Source organism: Pungitius pungitius, chromosome 12, assembly GCF_949316345.1.
Source record: "Pungitius pungitius chromosome 12, fPunPun2.1, whole genome shotgun sequence".
In the NCBI taxonomy this organism is placed as follows: Eukaryota; Metazoa; Chordata; class Actinopteri; order Perciformes; family Gasterosteidae; genus Pungitius; species Pungitius pungitius.
In genome coordinates this window covers 9613363-9630207 of record NC_084911.1, presented here as the reverse complement: position 1 = coordinate 9630207, position 16845 = coordinate 9613363, and the positions used below count along the sequence as shown (strand labels likewise).

Below are 16845 nucleotides of genomic sequence, written 5' to 3'. Positions count from 1 at the left end.
TTGTGCTTACATGCCGAAGCTGCACCAATGTGTGTGCGTGTGTCCGTCTGTCCTTGTTCAGTCAAGATTACCATCTTCTCTTCTTCCAGGTTCACACGTTGTGAGTAATGTCTGCATAGAGCGTGTGGTTGCCGTTGATGTGCCTTGCCTCTGAATGTCGATGAGTCATCCTAAACCCAAGAGATCAGACAGTTGTACCTCTCGCGCGCGCGCACACACACACACAGACCCTGCATCTAATAAAACTGGTCTCACTCACAGAACCAAAATGGTCTCCAAAATCGGCCAAAGGCTGATTTCCTTTGGTGTCTGATGCCATTTGAGCTCAGTCAGAGTTGAACAAAAACTATAGGTGGATATAATCAAGGGGAGTCAGATGATTTTGGAGGACAATACAGAAAAAAGCTGACATGATTTCAAATGCTTTTGCAACATTTCTGTTGTGATGCAGGCCTGTCATGTGGAGATTGAGGAAGGAAAATAGTTGGAGACAATGGATACCAATTGTTGTTTTTAATGCTGTTCGATCGTCATCGTGACATTTGTCGGACTTAATGTATGAGCGGCACACTCAATAAACCAGACTGCTTATCAATAATCATTCATTTAAAACTTATGTCAACAATAATCCCTCACAAATGGCTTCAGTTAAGTTCATTGCTTGTGTAGTTGCCTCAAAGTGCCATGTGCCCATCTTCCTCTCGGTCTGTCTGTCTCTCTGGGAGTGTCAACAACCGGTCTCCGCCCCCTCTGTGTCTCTTCCTATAATCTATGTGTGTGGCTGCCGGTGACCCCCCGTGACCTCCAGCTGTGTGTCATGACAACGGGACGCTGACAAATGTCAGAGCAGATATTGGCTTCCTCCATCTCCTGAGCCTCTCCCTTGGGTAGGAACCCACCCACACAGCCTGGCCAGACACTGCAGAGGGGAGGAGGAGAGAGACGGAGGGAGGACGTGTGTCCGTCCATCTGTCCGTCTGTCCGTCCCAGTGCGATGAACCTGCGGTTGTCAAGGAAAAGGGCACGGTGTCCGCCGGGAGGGGTGGGGGCGGGCGGATGTGAACGTGGGGCGGGGGGGGGGAATGATATTCGGAGGCATTCGAGTGCTGCCTGGTTAAAGCTTCAATTAGGACGGAGGAAAGCAGGGTGCTGATTGGGAGCAGCAGGGCGGGTTCGCTGTGTTGTTTTCGGAGCGTGCCGCGTTAACCAAAGTGTTCGAGGCAGCTGTGTGGGTCGTGAGTGTGTGCAGTGTGTTCGGGTTAATATCAAGCGCGTTGGTGAGGGGCATGTGTGCCAGGCTTTGCCGTGTTGATTCCGGAGGTGTTGGTGAAGTGCGGCTGTTGGCAGAACATGTGTGATGGTGCATGTGTGTGTTTCCTCTCAGGCCGCTCCACCCCCCCCTCCCGCAAACTGCCTGGCATGCATAATTAACCGGGACGACAACGGAGGTAAAAACGTACACAGGGAGACGTTCCGTCGTTACACTGTATGACTCCATTTATCTGTGTGTGTCTGTGTGTGCGTGTTGGTGCATTTGCATGCGTGTGTTTTTTTTGTGTCAGATAGACAGAGAGCAGGAAAAGGATTTGAAGCAAAAATACTACAGAGCCATGCGTGAGAGTCTGTGTTTGTGTGTGTGCATAAATGTGGCTTGTGCCTGTGTGTGTGGGTGTGTGTGTATGCGTGTGTATGCGTGTGTATGCGTGTGTGTGTGTGTGTGTGTGTGCGTGTGTAAAGAGGAAGAAGATAAATCCCATCTCAGGCTGCCTCTGAAGATGATGCGATGAAAGAGAGGGAGAGAGGATAAAAAAAGAATGAAAGGGTGTTGGTGGGGGGCGTGGGGTTGTGGTGGTGGTGGGGGGGGGGGTAGTACCCGTCGCAGCTCTGCGCATTATGAACCATCCAGCGGAACAATCAGATTCACGCTCCTCGCTTCCTTCACACTTTCCTTCCTTCCTCCCTCCCTCCCTCCCTCCCTCACAATATTATATGTAGGACACATTCTGATGCTCAAGTTCTCACGGTCCTCCTGGTCATTTGATCGCTGATCTTACTTTAAGGTAATAATAATAATGAAGCAGGTTACGAACACAGCTGTCTTGATGAGATTTGAAGCTGGCAGAGCCCAACGCACTTGATCACATGTCTAGCAGATCATGTTGGCCTGTAGCGGTGAAGCATTTGAATAATTATGGACGCCAGTGCCTTGTAAGCTTGCGTACAATCTACCATTTTGCATTTCGTGTCCCTGTGCGCGTGAGGTGTGTGTGTGTGTGTGTGTGGCGATTGCTGCTCCCGCTCATATTTCCCAGGAGCCCAGGTTGTAAAGCCCACTCAGTAAATCACCTTTCCTCCTCTGGACTCTGCACCCCCTTCTCCATCATCCTCTTCTTCAAACTTATCATTCTATCACTTCCATCTAGAATCCCCCAAGTCTCTCCTCCGGCTTCAGATGACTTCTTCTCTCTCGCCTCCTTGTTGTTTTTCCCCTCCTATTGCCACTCTCCTCTCCAGTCCCGGCAAGAGGCCATTGGAGAAGAGCCGAGACAGCACAAGAAAGACAGAGAAGGTTAAAACAGAAGTAGAGATGAGAGAAAGGTACCCTCTCGACACACAGAAAACAACAACTAACGTGGGTTTCTCACTCTCTGCGAATGAGTGTGCCTTAGTTTGCACAGGCAGCACGGCAAGGACAGATGTTGAGTGATGCGCGTTTGCTTCTTCTTCATCCCTCCTTCTCCGTGCTCCAGCAGCAGCAAAATCAATGCTCCCTAATAAACGGACAGACGGACTGACAGATAGACGGATCGGCCTGGGAGGATTCAGCGATCTCAGCATGTATCTATCGTCCTCCCTCCTCTCTGACCCCCACTAAGGCCCCGAGCCGTGTGACATGCCCGTGTTGCATCCACAAAAATACAGCGGTTTGTCGGGCTCCACGATGAGAGGGCGCTCTGTGGAAGATACAGGCAGCGGTGGGGTGGCGAGGAGACGTGTGATGTTGCTCACATGTGTGTGTTTGTGATAAAAAAGGACAGAAGGAGGAGGGAAGTAAATTGATTGGGGAGAGTGTTTCTTCGGCTGGTTTGCTTTGTTTTTCAGTGAGAGACCCACAAACAGGGAAAATCCAATGAATTATACTTCATAATAGGGTGCTGTGGAGGAGCCGATGCGTCAGAAGCCCACACAATTGGACAGACGCGCGGCATCACAACACCCGATGCCAAATGTGACGGGTGCTTCAGTCCATCGGGTTTACCGTGTTAAAAAAAATCTTTGTCTGGCAGAATTCCACCCCTCGTCCTCTGTAATCATCTTATTGAGGTCATTTTGTAAACAAGTGTCCTCACCCACACAGTCACATGCACACATCAACACGGGTGAAGCACCAGGCTGCAGGCAGGGGAGGCAGAAAGGTAGCAGGGAGGACAGATTATCTCCAGGGGAATCTATAGGTGTGGTTGTGTGTGCCTTTGAATGGGTGTTTGCCAAAAGCTGTGGGCCTACATACACATAACCACAAACAGAACTACACACTCTCACGGACGCACATTCACGCACACGCAAGAATGAATGCACGCTATATTCCCACACTGCTTCGCCTCCTCACACGCACACACACACACACACAGTGTTGCAGAGATGAATAATGCTAGCGTGCGTCTGGTGGGATGCAGCGTTGTCCCTGGGGTGGGTCGAATGCCAGAATATTGTGCAGGAACCAGCTGACACACACACACACACACACACACACACAAACACACATACGCACGCAAACTGAGGGCTCTGTCTCCAGGTGACTCTGTTCCTTTTATAGAGCAGAGAACTCCTCCACTTCCTCTCTTGCTTTCTCTTTTGTATGAATGCATTAAAACACACACACACACGGGCAAAACATTACAAACACTGCAACGTGCACTCACACACAGGAAGAAACACACCAAACACACTCTATGACACCCCGACTGCATAATGAAAGTATGCACATAAACACACTTCCCACATCCTCTCGGAGGATATTGGAGTTTGCGTCTGTGCAGGAAAAGACAGAGACGAGAAGAAAAAGAGGGCTCAGTTGAACCATTTATGAAACACTGCTTCAAAGACAGACCAGATAATATCGCTTCACATTGTTTGTTTAGGTAATACATTTTAGAAAAAAGGGGCCAAGTCTGGGGATCCTATTTGATCAAAAACAATAACAATGAATAATGCATCATGCATAGTCAGCTGGAGAGCGAAATAGCCACATGGCTCTAAAAGTGAGTGTTACAAACCCACACGGATGCTCCTCAGATGTCTTCTTTTTGCTGTGGCCTGCTGTGTTTGAACATGGGCCTTGTCTCAGTCATGTACTCTTACATATTAACACACACTCTGGTCGTTAGGGATTCCTTTTCATTACAGATCTGTAATTAAGTTCTACTCGCAACTCTTCCTGATTATCCTTCTTATCTAAAACATGTCAATCATTAAATCAGAGAGCGCATCACTCGTCTGCCCCTCCATCTTGAGAGGCTGAAACGGGTTCCGGAACCTGCACAATTTAGGGGCCAATTTCTGCACATACACACACAAGAATGCACATTCACACATATGTAAGCACAATTTCTTAAAGTCTGGTGAAAAAGCCGGTCAATAATAATTACGTAATGTCCATACTCCTATGTGTTTGAATGCGTGTGCGGCCGTGTTTTTCTAATTTTCAATTATTCTCAAATTTGCTTTGGCTTTAAGTGGATGTGAAAGTGGAATTACACATTGAATATGAGAGAAGAAAATGGAAGATTGATTAACGTCAGCACTAACCCTTACAATTTTTCTCCTTTTTCTCTCGCCATCTTTGTCCCTGCCTTCAGAACCCCTAACCCCCCTCCCCCTTTCCCCTTTCCTCTCTCACCTCACCTCCCCCTCCCAGCCCTGGCTGCAGACGGAGGGAGTAATGCAGTCCTTCCGTGAGCGCAGCGGTGGTTACCACAGCAACCAACCCTGCTACCAGCAGGAGACCCACGAATTATCCCGCCTGGAGACCTACCGACAACATCCGCATCATCCCCACCCCCAGCACCCGCACCCGGGGCCCGGTCCACATCCAGGCCCTGGCCCTGGCCCAGTGCACAGCAGAACAGGCTATGAGGCTCATTCACTGGTGAATCCCACAAGCATGGCTCCAACTGGAGGAGCAGGAACTGGAGGAGGACCCAAGGACTGTTACAGCCAGCAAGCCTACCCTGGTTACCCAGGAAACAGTGGTGGGAATGGGAGTGGAAATGGGGGCTCACCACCCTCGCAGGCAAAAAAAGCCTACAGAGGAAGCAAAGTGCCCCCACCAAACCCAAGTCAGCACTTACAGGGTCCTGGGAGCTACGCTAACCAAATGGGCCCTGGGAGTTATTCAGCCCCGTATATAAGTGAGGGCCAACTCCAGCAGAAATGGGAAGACTCTGCCCAGTTAGCACAGTATGACCAGGAGTTGGTGGGGCGCATAGAGGCTGGTGGAACATCTACACCTGGCTCCTCCCAGTACATAGACCAAAATATGCTGGGCCACTCCCAGACCCAGTGCCACCAGCCCTCCACCCCGGCCTACACAAGCCCCCACCATCAGGCCCATCCCCCTAACCCTGCCCCCTCCCCTCTGATTTACCCCCAGAGTCACCTTCACTACCCCCAGCACTCAGCTTCTCCTTCACCATACATGGAAAAGTGCAGCCCTATGCCACACTGTTATAAAGGCTACAGCATTCCCCCAAATCCCCAGTACAGCAGACAAATGAGCAGCCACAGCAATCTGAAGCAGGGGGGTTACAGGTCAACTCCCAACAGTTATGGCTACCAGCAGCCTTCCTCCAGAGTTTATGAGCAGCAGCCCCCTTTACAAGCCATGACCAACCCCCAGGAGCCCCACCCTAAATACCAACACTACAGCCAACCCCAACAAAGCTACTGTCTATCTGAGCTATCTGTCAGATCACCAGAACAGTATTATCAGACTTGTAGCCCCTCCTCAAGCCACTCTCCAGCACGATCTGTAGGACGCTCCCCCTCGTACAGTTCCACCCCTTCACCACTAATGACAAATCCAGAGTCATTCCAGTATGGCCAACCTCCCATGACCCCTGGGCCAGCCTCCTCTTCTTCATCCTCTTCAGCTGGCATGCAGGAGCAAACCAGTACAAATAATATGTTGATGCCCCCTCGCTCACACCCCTCACCCAATGTGCCCCATGCCGCTCCACACAGCTACACCCCCACACCGCAGGTCCCCACCATGAAAGAACGTTTCTCTGAAAAGTTATTGTCAAACCCCAGCTTGTGGAGCCTGAATGCCCTCACCTCTCAGGTAGAGAACATCTCTAATAATGTACAGCAGTTGCTGCTTTCAGAGGCCCTGGTGGCCAACAAGAAAAGCGGTAAGCGCAGCAGTGGAGGTAGCAACAGCAGTGTTGGAAGCGGAGCATCTATCAAAAAGGTTGAGGAGTATAAAGGACCTCCATACCCAGATGGAGGTGGTAGTGTTGGTGGAGGCCCCATGCAAGACCCTTACTCTACCCCGCAGCACCAGCCAATGCCCATGGAACTCCACGAAGGAGGCTATTCTAGCAGTAGTGATGAACAACTGGAGAGGGGGTACTACTACTGTGGACAGGGCAGAAGTCCAGCACAGGCCCCCAGTAACACACAACTCAGCCTGGATACAGCCTCATCATGCTCCATGACATCACCAGATGATATGTCCACCAGGTCTGGAGACTCGGGTCTACACAACCTTACCCCTGACCCTAATAGAAGTCACTCAGGCCAAGGAAGGGACGGCATGAACACTCCAGTGAAGGGCATTGGCGATGAGAGGTCCCCTATCAGCATTACAATCCCCAGTCCAATGAAACAAGAAAGGGATTCCCCTTTAGATATACAACAAATCATTGAGCCTGTTAAAGAGAACTTTGAAGAATCAGCCTGGACAGAAAAATCTGCTGACAAAGAGGAGGTATCTACAGATAAATCTCCTGACAGCGAGAGAGATTCAGACACTGCTAAATCTACAGATAATCTGGAGAAATGGTCAGATGAGGAAAAATGTCCAGCCCTCTACAGTAAAGTATACAAAGGAATGACAGAACAAATCTATTGCTACAAGGAGACAAGGTATCAAACAGTTCAGAGCAAATATGACCCTGATACACAAGACTCAGTCGTACAGTCTCCAGCAGCTCTTTCCGACTCCAGCCACAAGGAACACTTTGGCCCTGAGATGAAATCCGAGGCGTTTAAATCTGAGTCTCCGACTGCATCGGAGAGCTCAGTGAAAACATTGCCTTTCATTTCAAGGGGTGACCTTGAGCAAGATCAATATTCCACAGAGAAAGAGGACAGCTCTGACAACACCTCTCTAACCCCCCAAGTTGAAGCCTTGGATGAGAGCAACTCAGACAAAAGGGAGAGCAAAGATGTGGAGGATGAAGAGGAGGATGAGAGTGCACCGGACGAGGCGGGTGAAGAGGGAGAAATACAGAAACAAAAACATGCTCTTTCCCCAACTCTTTCATTAGATGTTGGGGAGGAACTGGAGGACGGTGAAGAAGATTCATCGAGTGAGGACCACATTAACAGACATGGGCAAGAGATGTTGTTTGGTGATCTTTCCAGCAGGGCAGATAGTACAGCGCTCCATACAGACACCAAGTCTGCAGGGGCGCCTGCCCATCCGAATGCAGCCGCAGCAGCAGCAGGTGCTTCTGCAAGAGAGTCAGCCATTGGGGACACTGCTCCTCAGCCTCAGTCTGCTATGCCAGTTTTCTCAGCTCTCAATGACAAGACACCTGCAACTCAGGCTAGGGATCGTATTGATCACAATGATGCGAAAGTGCTGGAGCCAGACTCTCCTCAGCTGCCAGGGAAGTCAATACTTCCCTCAGCCCCTTCCTGGGCAGATACTCCTCCCTCCCCCAAAAAAGGCGACGAAGACATGGAGCCTGGCATCAGCTGCGCCAGTGCAGTGACCCCATTGGCCAAGCCAGGACCCGTGGCCCCATCTGCTCAGCCGAGAGCATTTGGACGTAAGCATGCAAGGGGCAGAAGAAAGATTATCCATTCAAGTGTAGGAATCAGGCAACAGCTAAACTTGGAGAGTGAGGGTGGAGGGGAAGAGGAAGGAGCCCTCTCGCCTAGACAGAAACCCTGCATGCCTCCGATAAAAACTCTGCTATTCTCAGATCCAATGAACCAAGCTCATCTTGAATCTATTGTGAGCCAGACGCCCAAAATGCTAACTGATGGTTTTCGTTCGAGGATGTGCACTCGCTCATTCAATGCACCAGACACGCCACCTAAAGTTGAGCCTCATGTGAAGCGAAAACCAGGCCCAAAGCCAGGTTCAAAACCTGGGCTGAAACCAGGGCCAAAACCTGGAACAAAGTCAGGGCCAAAAACAGGACAAAAGCCAGGTCCAAAACCAGGGCTCAAACAATGTCTTAAGCCTGGACCAAAGCCTTTGTCAAAACCCGGAACAAAACCAGGACCTAAACCAGGACCAAAACCTGTGCCAAATGAGTCAGAGCTTCTCCAGAACATTGAGACACCTGTGAAACGTAAACCAGGACCCAAGCCAGGTTTAAAAACTGGGTCAAAATCTGGATCAAAATCCGGACTAAAATCTAGTCCAAAACCAGCTCTAAAACCAGGACATAAGCCTGGACCCAAGCCTGCAGAGGTTTTGCCCCTTGATGACACTGTCCCCATTAAGGCCTCAGTGGGTCGCCCTAAAGGCTCAGTTTCTAAGACAAAGCAAGTACAAGAAGAAGAAACCATTCAACCTTTGACAGGACTGCAAAGCAAGGTTAGGAAAAGCCCAAAAGCTTCAATATCACAAGTAACTCTTGACGTTAAACCAGTGAACCACGATGAAAAACAGGCAAACCACGAGGTAAAGGCTCCATGCAAGGATGGTAAGAACATGGTTTTAAGATCCAGAAAACCCTCACAAGAAAAGCTGGCAAAAGAAAAAGTCACAGAAGAAGATATTCTTACCCAGACACTAACAGAAATCAAAGCTACTGATGATTCTCCAAAAGTAGAGGAACATCTTACTATGGAAGAAGCTTCAACTTCTACTCCTAATGCTGTCAAAAACGTAGATATTCCAGCAAACGCACCAGTCCTAACTGAAACATCTGAAGGAAAGTCTTTGTTTCCATTGAAACGTAAACCTAGCCCAGAAATGTCTACAACACCAGCAAAGAAAAAGAGGGGTCCAAAGCCCAAACCCAAATCCTCACTAACTCTGGAAGAAAAGGCTTCTTCTACACAAAAAGGGAAAGGTGTTCTTGGTCCCAGAAAAAAGAGAGGGCCACCCAATAATGTATCTGTGGTCATTCCCCCACCCAAAGACATTCCTCCAAACATCAGTGAGATGGACATCACTAGTGATGTGCCTGTGGTGGCTCCTCAATGCCCCACTAAAACAAAGGTTCTCCCCCCACGCAAAGGCAGAGGACAGAAATACGAGGCCATGGTGCAGAAAATTACATCCCCAAGCTCAAAGAAACACCTCCCAATTCCTCCGATGGACAGCAATCTATGTGATGATGTGACAGTCAAGGCTTTGCCTCAACTTGTCTTAAAGGAAGGTGAGCCAACAATGCTCATAAATAACATTGAAGTGATAGAGGGAGAAGTGAAAAGCATAGATTCTAGACAGGAAGTACTGGAACAACCCGAAGAAGCATTAAGAAAGAAGAATATGTCACAAGAAAGAGAAAAGCATGAGGTGAGTCGGGAAGCCTTAACGGCAGAGGATTGCAGACAAGGCATGGAAAAACTGATTTTGAATAAGGAGGAGATAAGACAAGAACACATTAAACCAGAGATACAGCATGAAGTCACGGCTGACCAGGTTTGGAGCTCATTGGAGGTCCCAGCTGAAGTCAAATCTCTAGGAGTGTGGACACAACAGGCCTCAAAAAGTGTATCGTCAGCTCCTAAGTCTGCTAAGTCTACGAGAACTAAAAGGAAGAGATGGGCCATGGTGGAGAGCACAGATGCCTCAATAGTAGCCTTGGAAGCAGGGAGCCTAATAGTTACAACGCCAAGGTTAGCAAAGCAGCGGGCCATAAAAAACAACCATGAGATGCATCTAAAACAAAAGAGAAAGAAACGGAAGGGCCAAGCCCCTCATGAAGAAACAGAGGCAGTTGAGGAGAAAAATAGTGAAACAGTAGAACAACAACAGCAGAAGGTAGAAGAGACGGTAACCCCCACGGCGTCCTCAATACCTTTGCCAATCAGCGCAGATGAGATCACTGAAGCCCCCCAGGTAACCAGCACAGAACTCGTTCAGAAACCTAGGAGAGGAAGAAAACCATCCACAAATCCAACTCAGAGGAAACGAGGCAAGGCCTCAGCAGAGCAGATTCCTGGAAAGCCGATGAAGGTCCACAAAAAGCCTGGGCCCAAACCTGGGATGAAAGATGCCATGGAGGTTATTGAAGCAGTAGTAAGAGCGGCGGGATGTGAACGGGCCGTAAAAGAGGAGAGAGAAAAAGAAGAAGTGGAGAGAAGAGAAAGAGAAACAAAGGAAAAAGCAGTATCAAGTATCGAGGGTCCTTCAGTAACAACATCAGAAAAACAGATGGAGATCATTTCTTTAAAAAGAATCAGGCGCAAACCAGTCCATCAGACTTCTAAACTGTCTTTCTGTCCTTATGTTCGAATTAACAACTCCAGAGACTTTTCTTCTTGGTGTGCCATAGTGAACAAGCCTGAGGATGCGGTGGTGTTTCAGCGACGTAGAAAAAAGGGCATACTCAGAATGAGGAATCCTTTCACAGTTGCAAAAGTCGTGCCACACGCTGCTGCCATGCTACAAGGACCCTTGGTGAAAAGAGATCTCATTGACAGGTGCCTTACATGTTGCCTGTGTGGAAAGCCGGCAAATTTCAGAGACTTAGGGGATTTGTGCGGACCTTACTACACGGAGGATGGCGTTCCGCGGAAATTGCTGACCGTCGGGCCCACAGAATCCATCAGGGAAGATCCTCAGAAAACAAATGAGGCAAACAGAAGCAGAAGTGAAGAACCAAGCTCCTCAAAGAACGAGGGCGAGGGCAGCACAGAAAAGGAGGGCAATACCGAGACCACCACCCAAGAGGGAAGTAATAGCAGGCACCATTGGCACTACCGGCGGGCAGAGAGAACAGAGAGGGTGGGTCAGAAGGGTGGTCCTCGAAGAGTAACTCTCCGAGAGAGGTTCAGGAGAATGAAGCAGCTCCAGGCTATCAGTGCAGCGGCCTCAAGTGACCAAGAGGGTGGGGACAGTATGTTCGAGAGGCTACAAATGGAGGCAGAGGCTAAAGAGCACTGGGCCCATGAAAACTGTGCCATCTGGACCAAGGGGGTAATTATGGTAGCTGGGAGGCTATATGGACTGCGGGAGGCTGCCAACAACTCAGCCCAAACGGTACGATAGCAATAAACAGTTCATTCTGAAATGTATGCATGCGGATAAGCTAAAATTAAATGGAATAATATGCAGCTTCTTAGAATTGACCCTAACATTTTGACCTTTTTTCCTTCTCTCCTGTCCCTCTCAATCCCTGTGTCCCTCTTTTGGAAAATTTTGTTTGTTTCTTTGTTGATTCTTGGTCCATATGTCCGTTTGTCTGACTAACCCCAGAGCTGCTACAAGTGCCAGGATGTGGGGGCGTCCCTCAGCTGCTGTTGGAGAGGCTGCTCTCATAAATATCACTATGTCTGCGCCAAAGAGATAGGTAAGAGACCGCAGCGAGAGGACGAAGAGAGCAACAATGAAATGGGTTGAAAAGACAGGGCGACAGAGGAGAATTGAGGAGGAAATTTGGGAATGGGGAATTAATTGTGGGTCGGGAGGGTTGTGGGGAAGCAAAAAATAATGCAAGACAAGGACAATGAAATGAGAGGGGGTAAAAGCGAGGGTAAAGTGCAGGTTAAAATGAGTAAAGGAAAATGCATTAGGAAGTAACATTATCGAGTGTGAGAAGAAATGTCTGAGAGTGCTCGGGGAGCTCAAAAGAGGGAGGGGGGGAAAAGAGGTAGGGCACCTTGAATAATGGGAATGATGAGGGGAAAGTGGGATCCTAGGGTGTTCAAGAGAGTGAGGGGGCAGGGGGAGAGATAGTGGCTGGAGGGTGCGTATGTGCATTATTGACCACAACCCCTATGGCTTTGTCCATCCATTGTGTATGTGTGTGTCTGTGTGTGTGTGTGTCTGTGTGTGCGTGTGTGTGTGTGTGTTTTACAGGTGTGCCCTCCTGCCCCCTGCTCCCTGCCTGAATGCTGGCTCTAATGCTACTCTCTTCAGTGCCTGTGTATGTGTGTGTCCCTGGTCAATGTTGTCAAAGTGACGGTTGTGTGTGTCAGCAGCACATGTGTTGTTGTACGGCCTCCCCTCACATTACCTCATGCCAAGGAAGTACAGTGTGAGGATTGGAAGGCCGGCCACGTCTGCCTTTAGCCAGCGCGAGGCCCCTTTTTAATCCTGCTGAGTGCACGGGCCTCGTCTGACTGTCTGCCTGCATCGCAACTTACGCACTCAGTATCGCTCTTTCTTCTGTTGCTCTCTCTCTCTCTCTCTCTCCCCCTCTCTCTCTCTCACCCTCTCTCCCTGGCTCTGACGTTTTCTTTCCCATTTCACAATGAACCCTAACTATGTCATTTATCTGGAGTTTTCCAGGGGGGGTGTGCTTGGTTGTTATGTGCATTCTTCTCGAGTTGTTTCATTCATCGTTATTGTCTATGTGCGACATGTTTTTATGTCTATGTTTATTCCTTCTCTTTCCTTTCTCTTTCTCTCTGCCCAGGCTGCACATTCCACGAGGATGATTTCTCCATAAAATGTCCTAAACATGAGGTAAGAAAAGAAAAAAGCCTTAAACCTGTGAATACTTTCATATCAATCCTTATATCATATCGGTTTTTAGGGTTCAGGATCCCCTGAGCAAAATATTACTGCATCCCGTTTTAACAAGCAGCTATGCATAGAAGACCCAATGGGGAGATGATTTAGCAGTTTTAGGTTTGTTATTCCATTAGAACACGTATAGCTTCTCTCCTCCAAGCTGTGCATTTGGATTATTTTCCACCCACTGCCATTGCCAAAAGAAAAAATAGAAAAGAGTTCACACATTTCTGACTCAAGCCGCAGCACCACTGCTGGATAGGTGATACATTGCGGAGCCGAAAACATAACTGTCGGCTCCTGTTGAACAGAGATGGAATCAAAGGGAGAAACACGGGCGCTCACCTGCACACACCTGCATCGAGCACCTTATCCGTCCGCATGCCTAGACGGGCAAGAACTGGTCTTAGACGGACCAACATTTTGTGACCAGATCGATATGTTCCCAATGACCTTGGCGAGCTCTACCCATATCAGGCACCTGGGAGACACTCACCCTATGTGCCCTTCCTGTGGTGTTGTATGTCATCGCCCGCTGTTGTGACTGCAGACCGCTGCCATTAGAACGGGTCACCGTGCTGGTGTCGATGTGGACAAACCGACACGGTCGACTCTCCTACGAGACAGACGCCACCTGGTGGTGGCTTACTTACACTGCAGCGCAAAGAGGAAGGTCAAATGCTGAGGGGGGGGGGGGAGTAGAGGGGGAGAGATGCTGACATTCAGCAGGGAGCAGCGGTGCATTGAGGCAGCAGTGGCTTCCTCCCTCCCTCCCTCCCTCCTCTCCTCTGCATCTCTCCCTCCCTCTTTCTTTTCCTGTTCTCCTCTGTGCAGACTGACAGGGATGAAAAGCTGGCTGCTGATCAAAACACCCCACCCAGCATCACTGCCTGCTATCCTCCCCACATGCTCTCTCCACCCTTTCTTTCTCCCTCCTCCTCTGTTATCCCTCCCCCTACCCCCTCTTTTGCTTGCGCGCCCCCCTGCTGTTCCAGCTCCTTCACTCTATTCACCCCTCATCTCCTGCGAGCTCCCTTCTTCCTCTCCTTCAGTCATCCTCCCTCCATCCCTCTCCTCCGTCTTTCCCTCTCATCTCCTCTCCTCACCTCAACTCCCACGTCTAGGCGGCAGAAATAGAGCATGTGAAAACAGAGAGAAAAGGGAGAGCGAGACAGGGAGAGGGGTTGCTGTTAGCGGGCTGAGGCAGCGCTGTCATCGGCGGAGGGATCTGAAGGTCTGCGTGTGGGTCTGTGCAGCGGCAATTTACGCTGAGCAGCCTAATCAAAGGGAAGAGCGGGCACATGCGCACACGCACGAATACACACAGCAGCCCACGAGCATGGGCCCCGTCTGACATTCTCCCTCTCTCACACACACACACACACGCACACACACGCACACACGTGTTGCCTTTAGCGGTGGGACACGCAGACACACAGGTTCATTAACGGTTTACCTGTAAGCACAGAGGACACATGGAGGTAGAGGAATAAACCTGTGTAGTGCTGCGGCTGAGTGGGAACAAAAGACGATTGGGGGAGGGGGGCGGGGGGGACAGTTAGATCAGAGAGCGAAAGAGACGGGGATGGAAAGAGTGTAGAAGGGCGGCACTCGGTGATGGAGGGATGGAGGGCGGTTTAAAAGGAATGCGTTACTCCAGAGAGGTAAACAGAAAGAGGGGGGGGGCACAAAGGACGAACGAGAGATACGGGGGGGCTGCGGAGGAGGAGGAGGAGGAGGAAGAGGAGGAGGAGGAGGGGGAGGATGAGGGGAAAGAGAGCAGCACAGCAGCTCAATTAGTGGGCGTTCCCGCTGTGCCTTTCACAGCGGAACTGGTCCAGTGGCCAGCTGCATCCATCTCCTCTTACGACGACGCGTGCATCGCGCGCGCGCGCACACACACACACGTGTGAGCGCCCACCTGCAGCTTACTTGCGTGTACGGCACATGGAGTGCAACTTTTCCCATTAAAACAAACAGCAGCCAAATAACAAAGGCTCGTGCTCTGCGGTGCTGCGTGGCAGTCACAGAGGGGACACGTCACATCTGGCACGGCTCTCGGGCTGTTCTCCCTCCGTTCACGTGAGTCTCTCTTCCCTCCTTCTGCAGGACCTGTAAGATATTCACCACCTCCACCACTCAACACCACCTCTCGGCCAAGCAAGCAAGCAAGGGGGCAAAACAAAAGATGCTGTCCACACCAGCCGCCCACACCCAGAAGACACACGGCGATGAGTGATGATGGACAGGCGCGCCGGCAGGGGGGGTGGGGGGTGGAGGGGGATTTAAGGCCGCGACGAGGACGATGTGGAGCTCCACACCCTGGAGGACGGCTCCGCGGAGGGAAGCGGCTCCCTGAACGCGGCCCGGAAATGAGTCGCCCCCATACTGGGAGGCACAAGGCAGCGGTGCTGTTAAACGGGAGGAGAGACTGCGCTTTAGAGACGGGTGTGCCTCGGGCCCAGTGCACAGGTGGGCTGTTTGAAATGCAGAGCAGGGAATGTGCGCGTGTGAGCGTGCGCGCGCGTGTGTGTGTGTGTGCGTGCATGTGTGTGTGTGATCTGCCTTCGGATGGGTTGCTATCACAGTCAGACACCTGGCGGACACTGATTGGACGGGAGCATCCCTCTGGCCACCTTGTCTGTTGGCCAAGAGGTGCGTGTGTGTGTGTGTGTGTGTGTGTGTGTGTGTGTCCGTGTGCGTGTGTGCGATAACCACAATGCGATTCTACAGCCACATCATCAGTGTGTTTGTGCCTAAGTTCATCTCTAATTCAAGATGTCATTTGATCAACAAAAAAAAGCAGCAGCCAACCACTGGGTGTACTATCAATGTGTGCGTTTGTGTTTAAAACAACAGACAAAAGGAAACAAAAAAGGAAACTGTGTACGTGATGACACGCTTCACAGGTTCTAAATATTCTGATATTGAAGGGTTAAGAAAAAAATGGACAGTATTTTAATATAATGCTCTTATCTTCGGAGATGTATTTTGATGTGCATTATGACTATACGGCATCATTGCGTCACCCTTGGTATATGTCAGGCTTTGTTGTAATTCAGAAAAAAAGAAAAAGTTAAAAAAAAAAGATAACTCTGCTTAAGAGTGTAACATTTCAACTGTGTGCACATTGAATATGTACAGAAGACGCCACCATCACCACTCGACAGGTCGCAGATCAGGGTCCAAGGGTCCAACTGGGGGTCATTTCATCTCACCTCTCATCTATGTACAGTTCAGAAGTATTACTGTTGAACATTGCCATGATGTGTGATTATTTCACCTACCACAGCAACTCAAAACGATTTACAGTCAAAACAGATTGCACAACACACTGATCTGTTCGTGTATATCAAATGTAGCCTCTCACTTGTCCATGCTATGTAACAATGCCCTGTTCAGGGTGTCAGTTTAAGTACTGGTCATATCAAAAAGGAGACATATTTAAGTATTAAGAGCATAAAATAAAGTGCAAAACCACCACACCAAACGTTCCCTTTTATGAAGCTCATTATTTAATGGTGTATATAAGTATTTGATGCTGTTTAAATGTAAGATGTGATGTACTAATATAATTGTGTATAGTATTTCCTAGAGATGTTTATTTTCTATAAAATGGAATATGTTATTGCTTATAAAATGTTATTAAAGAATCCATTGATGAAAAAAAATAACCTTTTTTGGGAATGTCACTGTTCATAAGTTGGAGCATGCCGTTTTATTGATTTTCATGTCCATTTGTTTGGAATCGATGACACAGCATCACTTTGTTTGAAATGTTTTTTGTAACGCCAATGTTAAATATACCAGCACCTTTCAATGCTGCTCTGACCAACGCCTGCTCTTTTTGTCTTTACTGAACGTGCACCAACACACATGGAGATACAATTGGGACATCTTTGTGCTTGGCA

At 49.3% G+C, this 16845-nt stretch overlaps 1 protein-coding gene across 1 annotated transcript; it reads left to right on the top strand.

Moving 5' to 3' along the window:
* Nucleotides 1-4864: 4864 nt before the first annotated feature.
* Nucleotides 4865-16770, top strand: LOC119220082 (retinoic acid-induced protein 1). The gene is made up of 4 exons (XM_037475728.2): nucleotides 4865-11458; nucleotides 11675-11768; nucleotides 12837-12886; nucleotides 15044-16770. Exons 1-4 carry the CDS (start codon nucleotides 4943-4945, stop codon nucleotides 15050-15052), a joined length of 6669 nt encoding a protein of 2222 aa, XP_037331625.2. The 5' UTR covers nucleotides 4865-4942; the 3' UTR covers nucleotides 15053-16770.
* The last annotated feature ends 75 nt before the right edge of the window (nucleotides 16771-16845 follow it).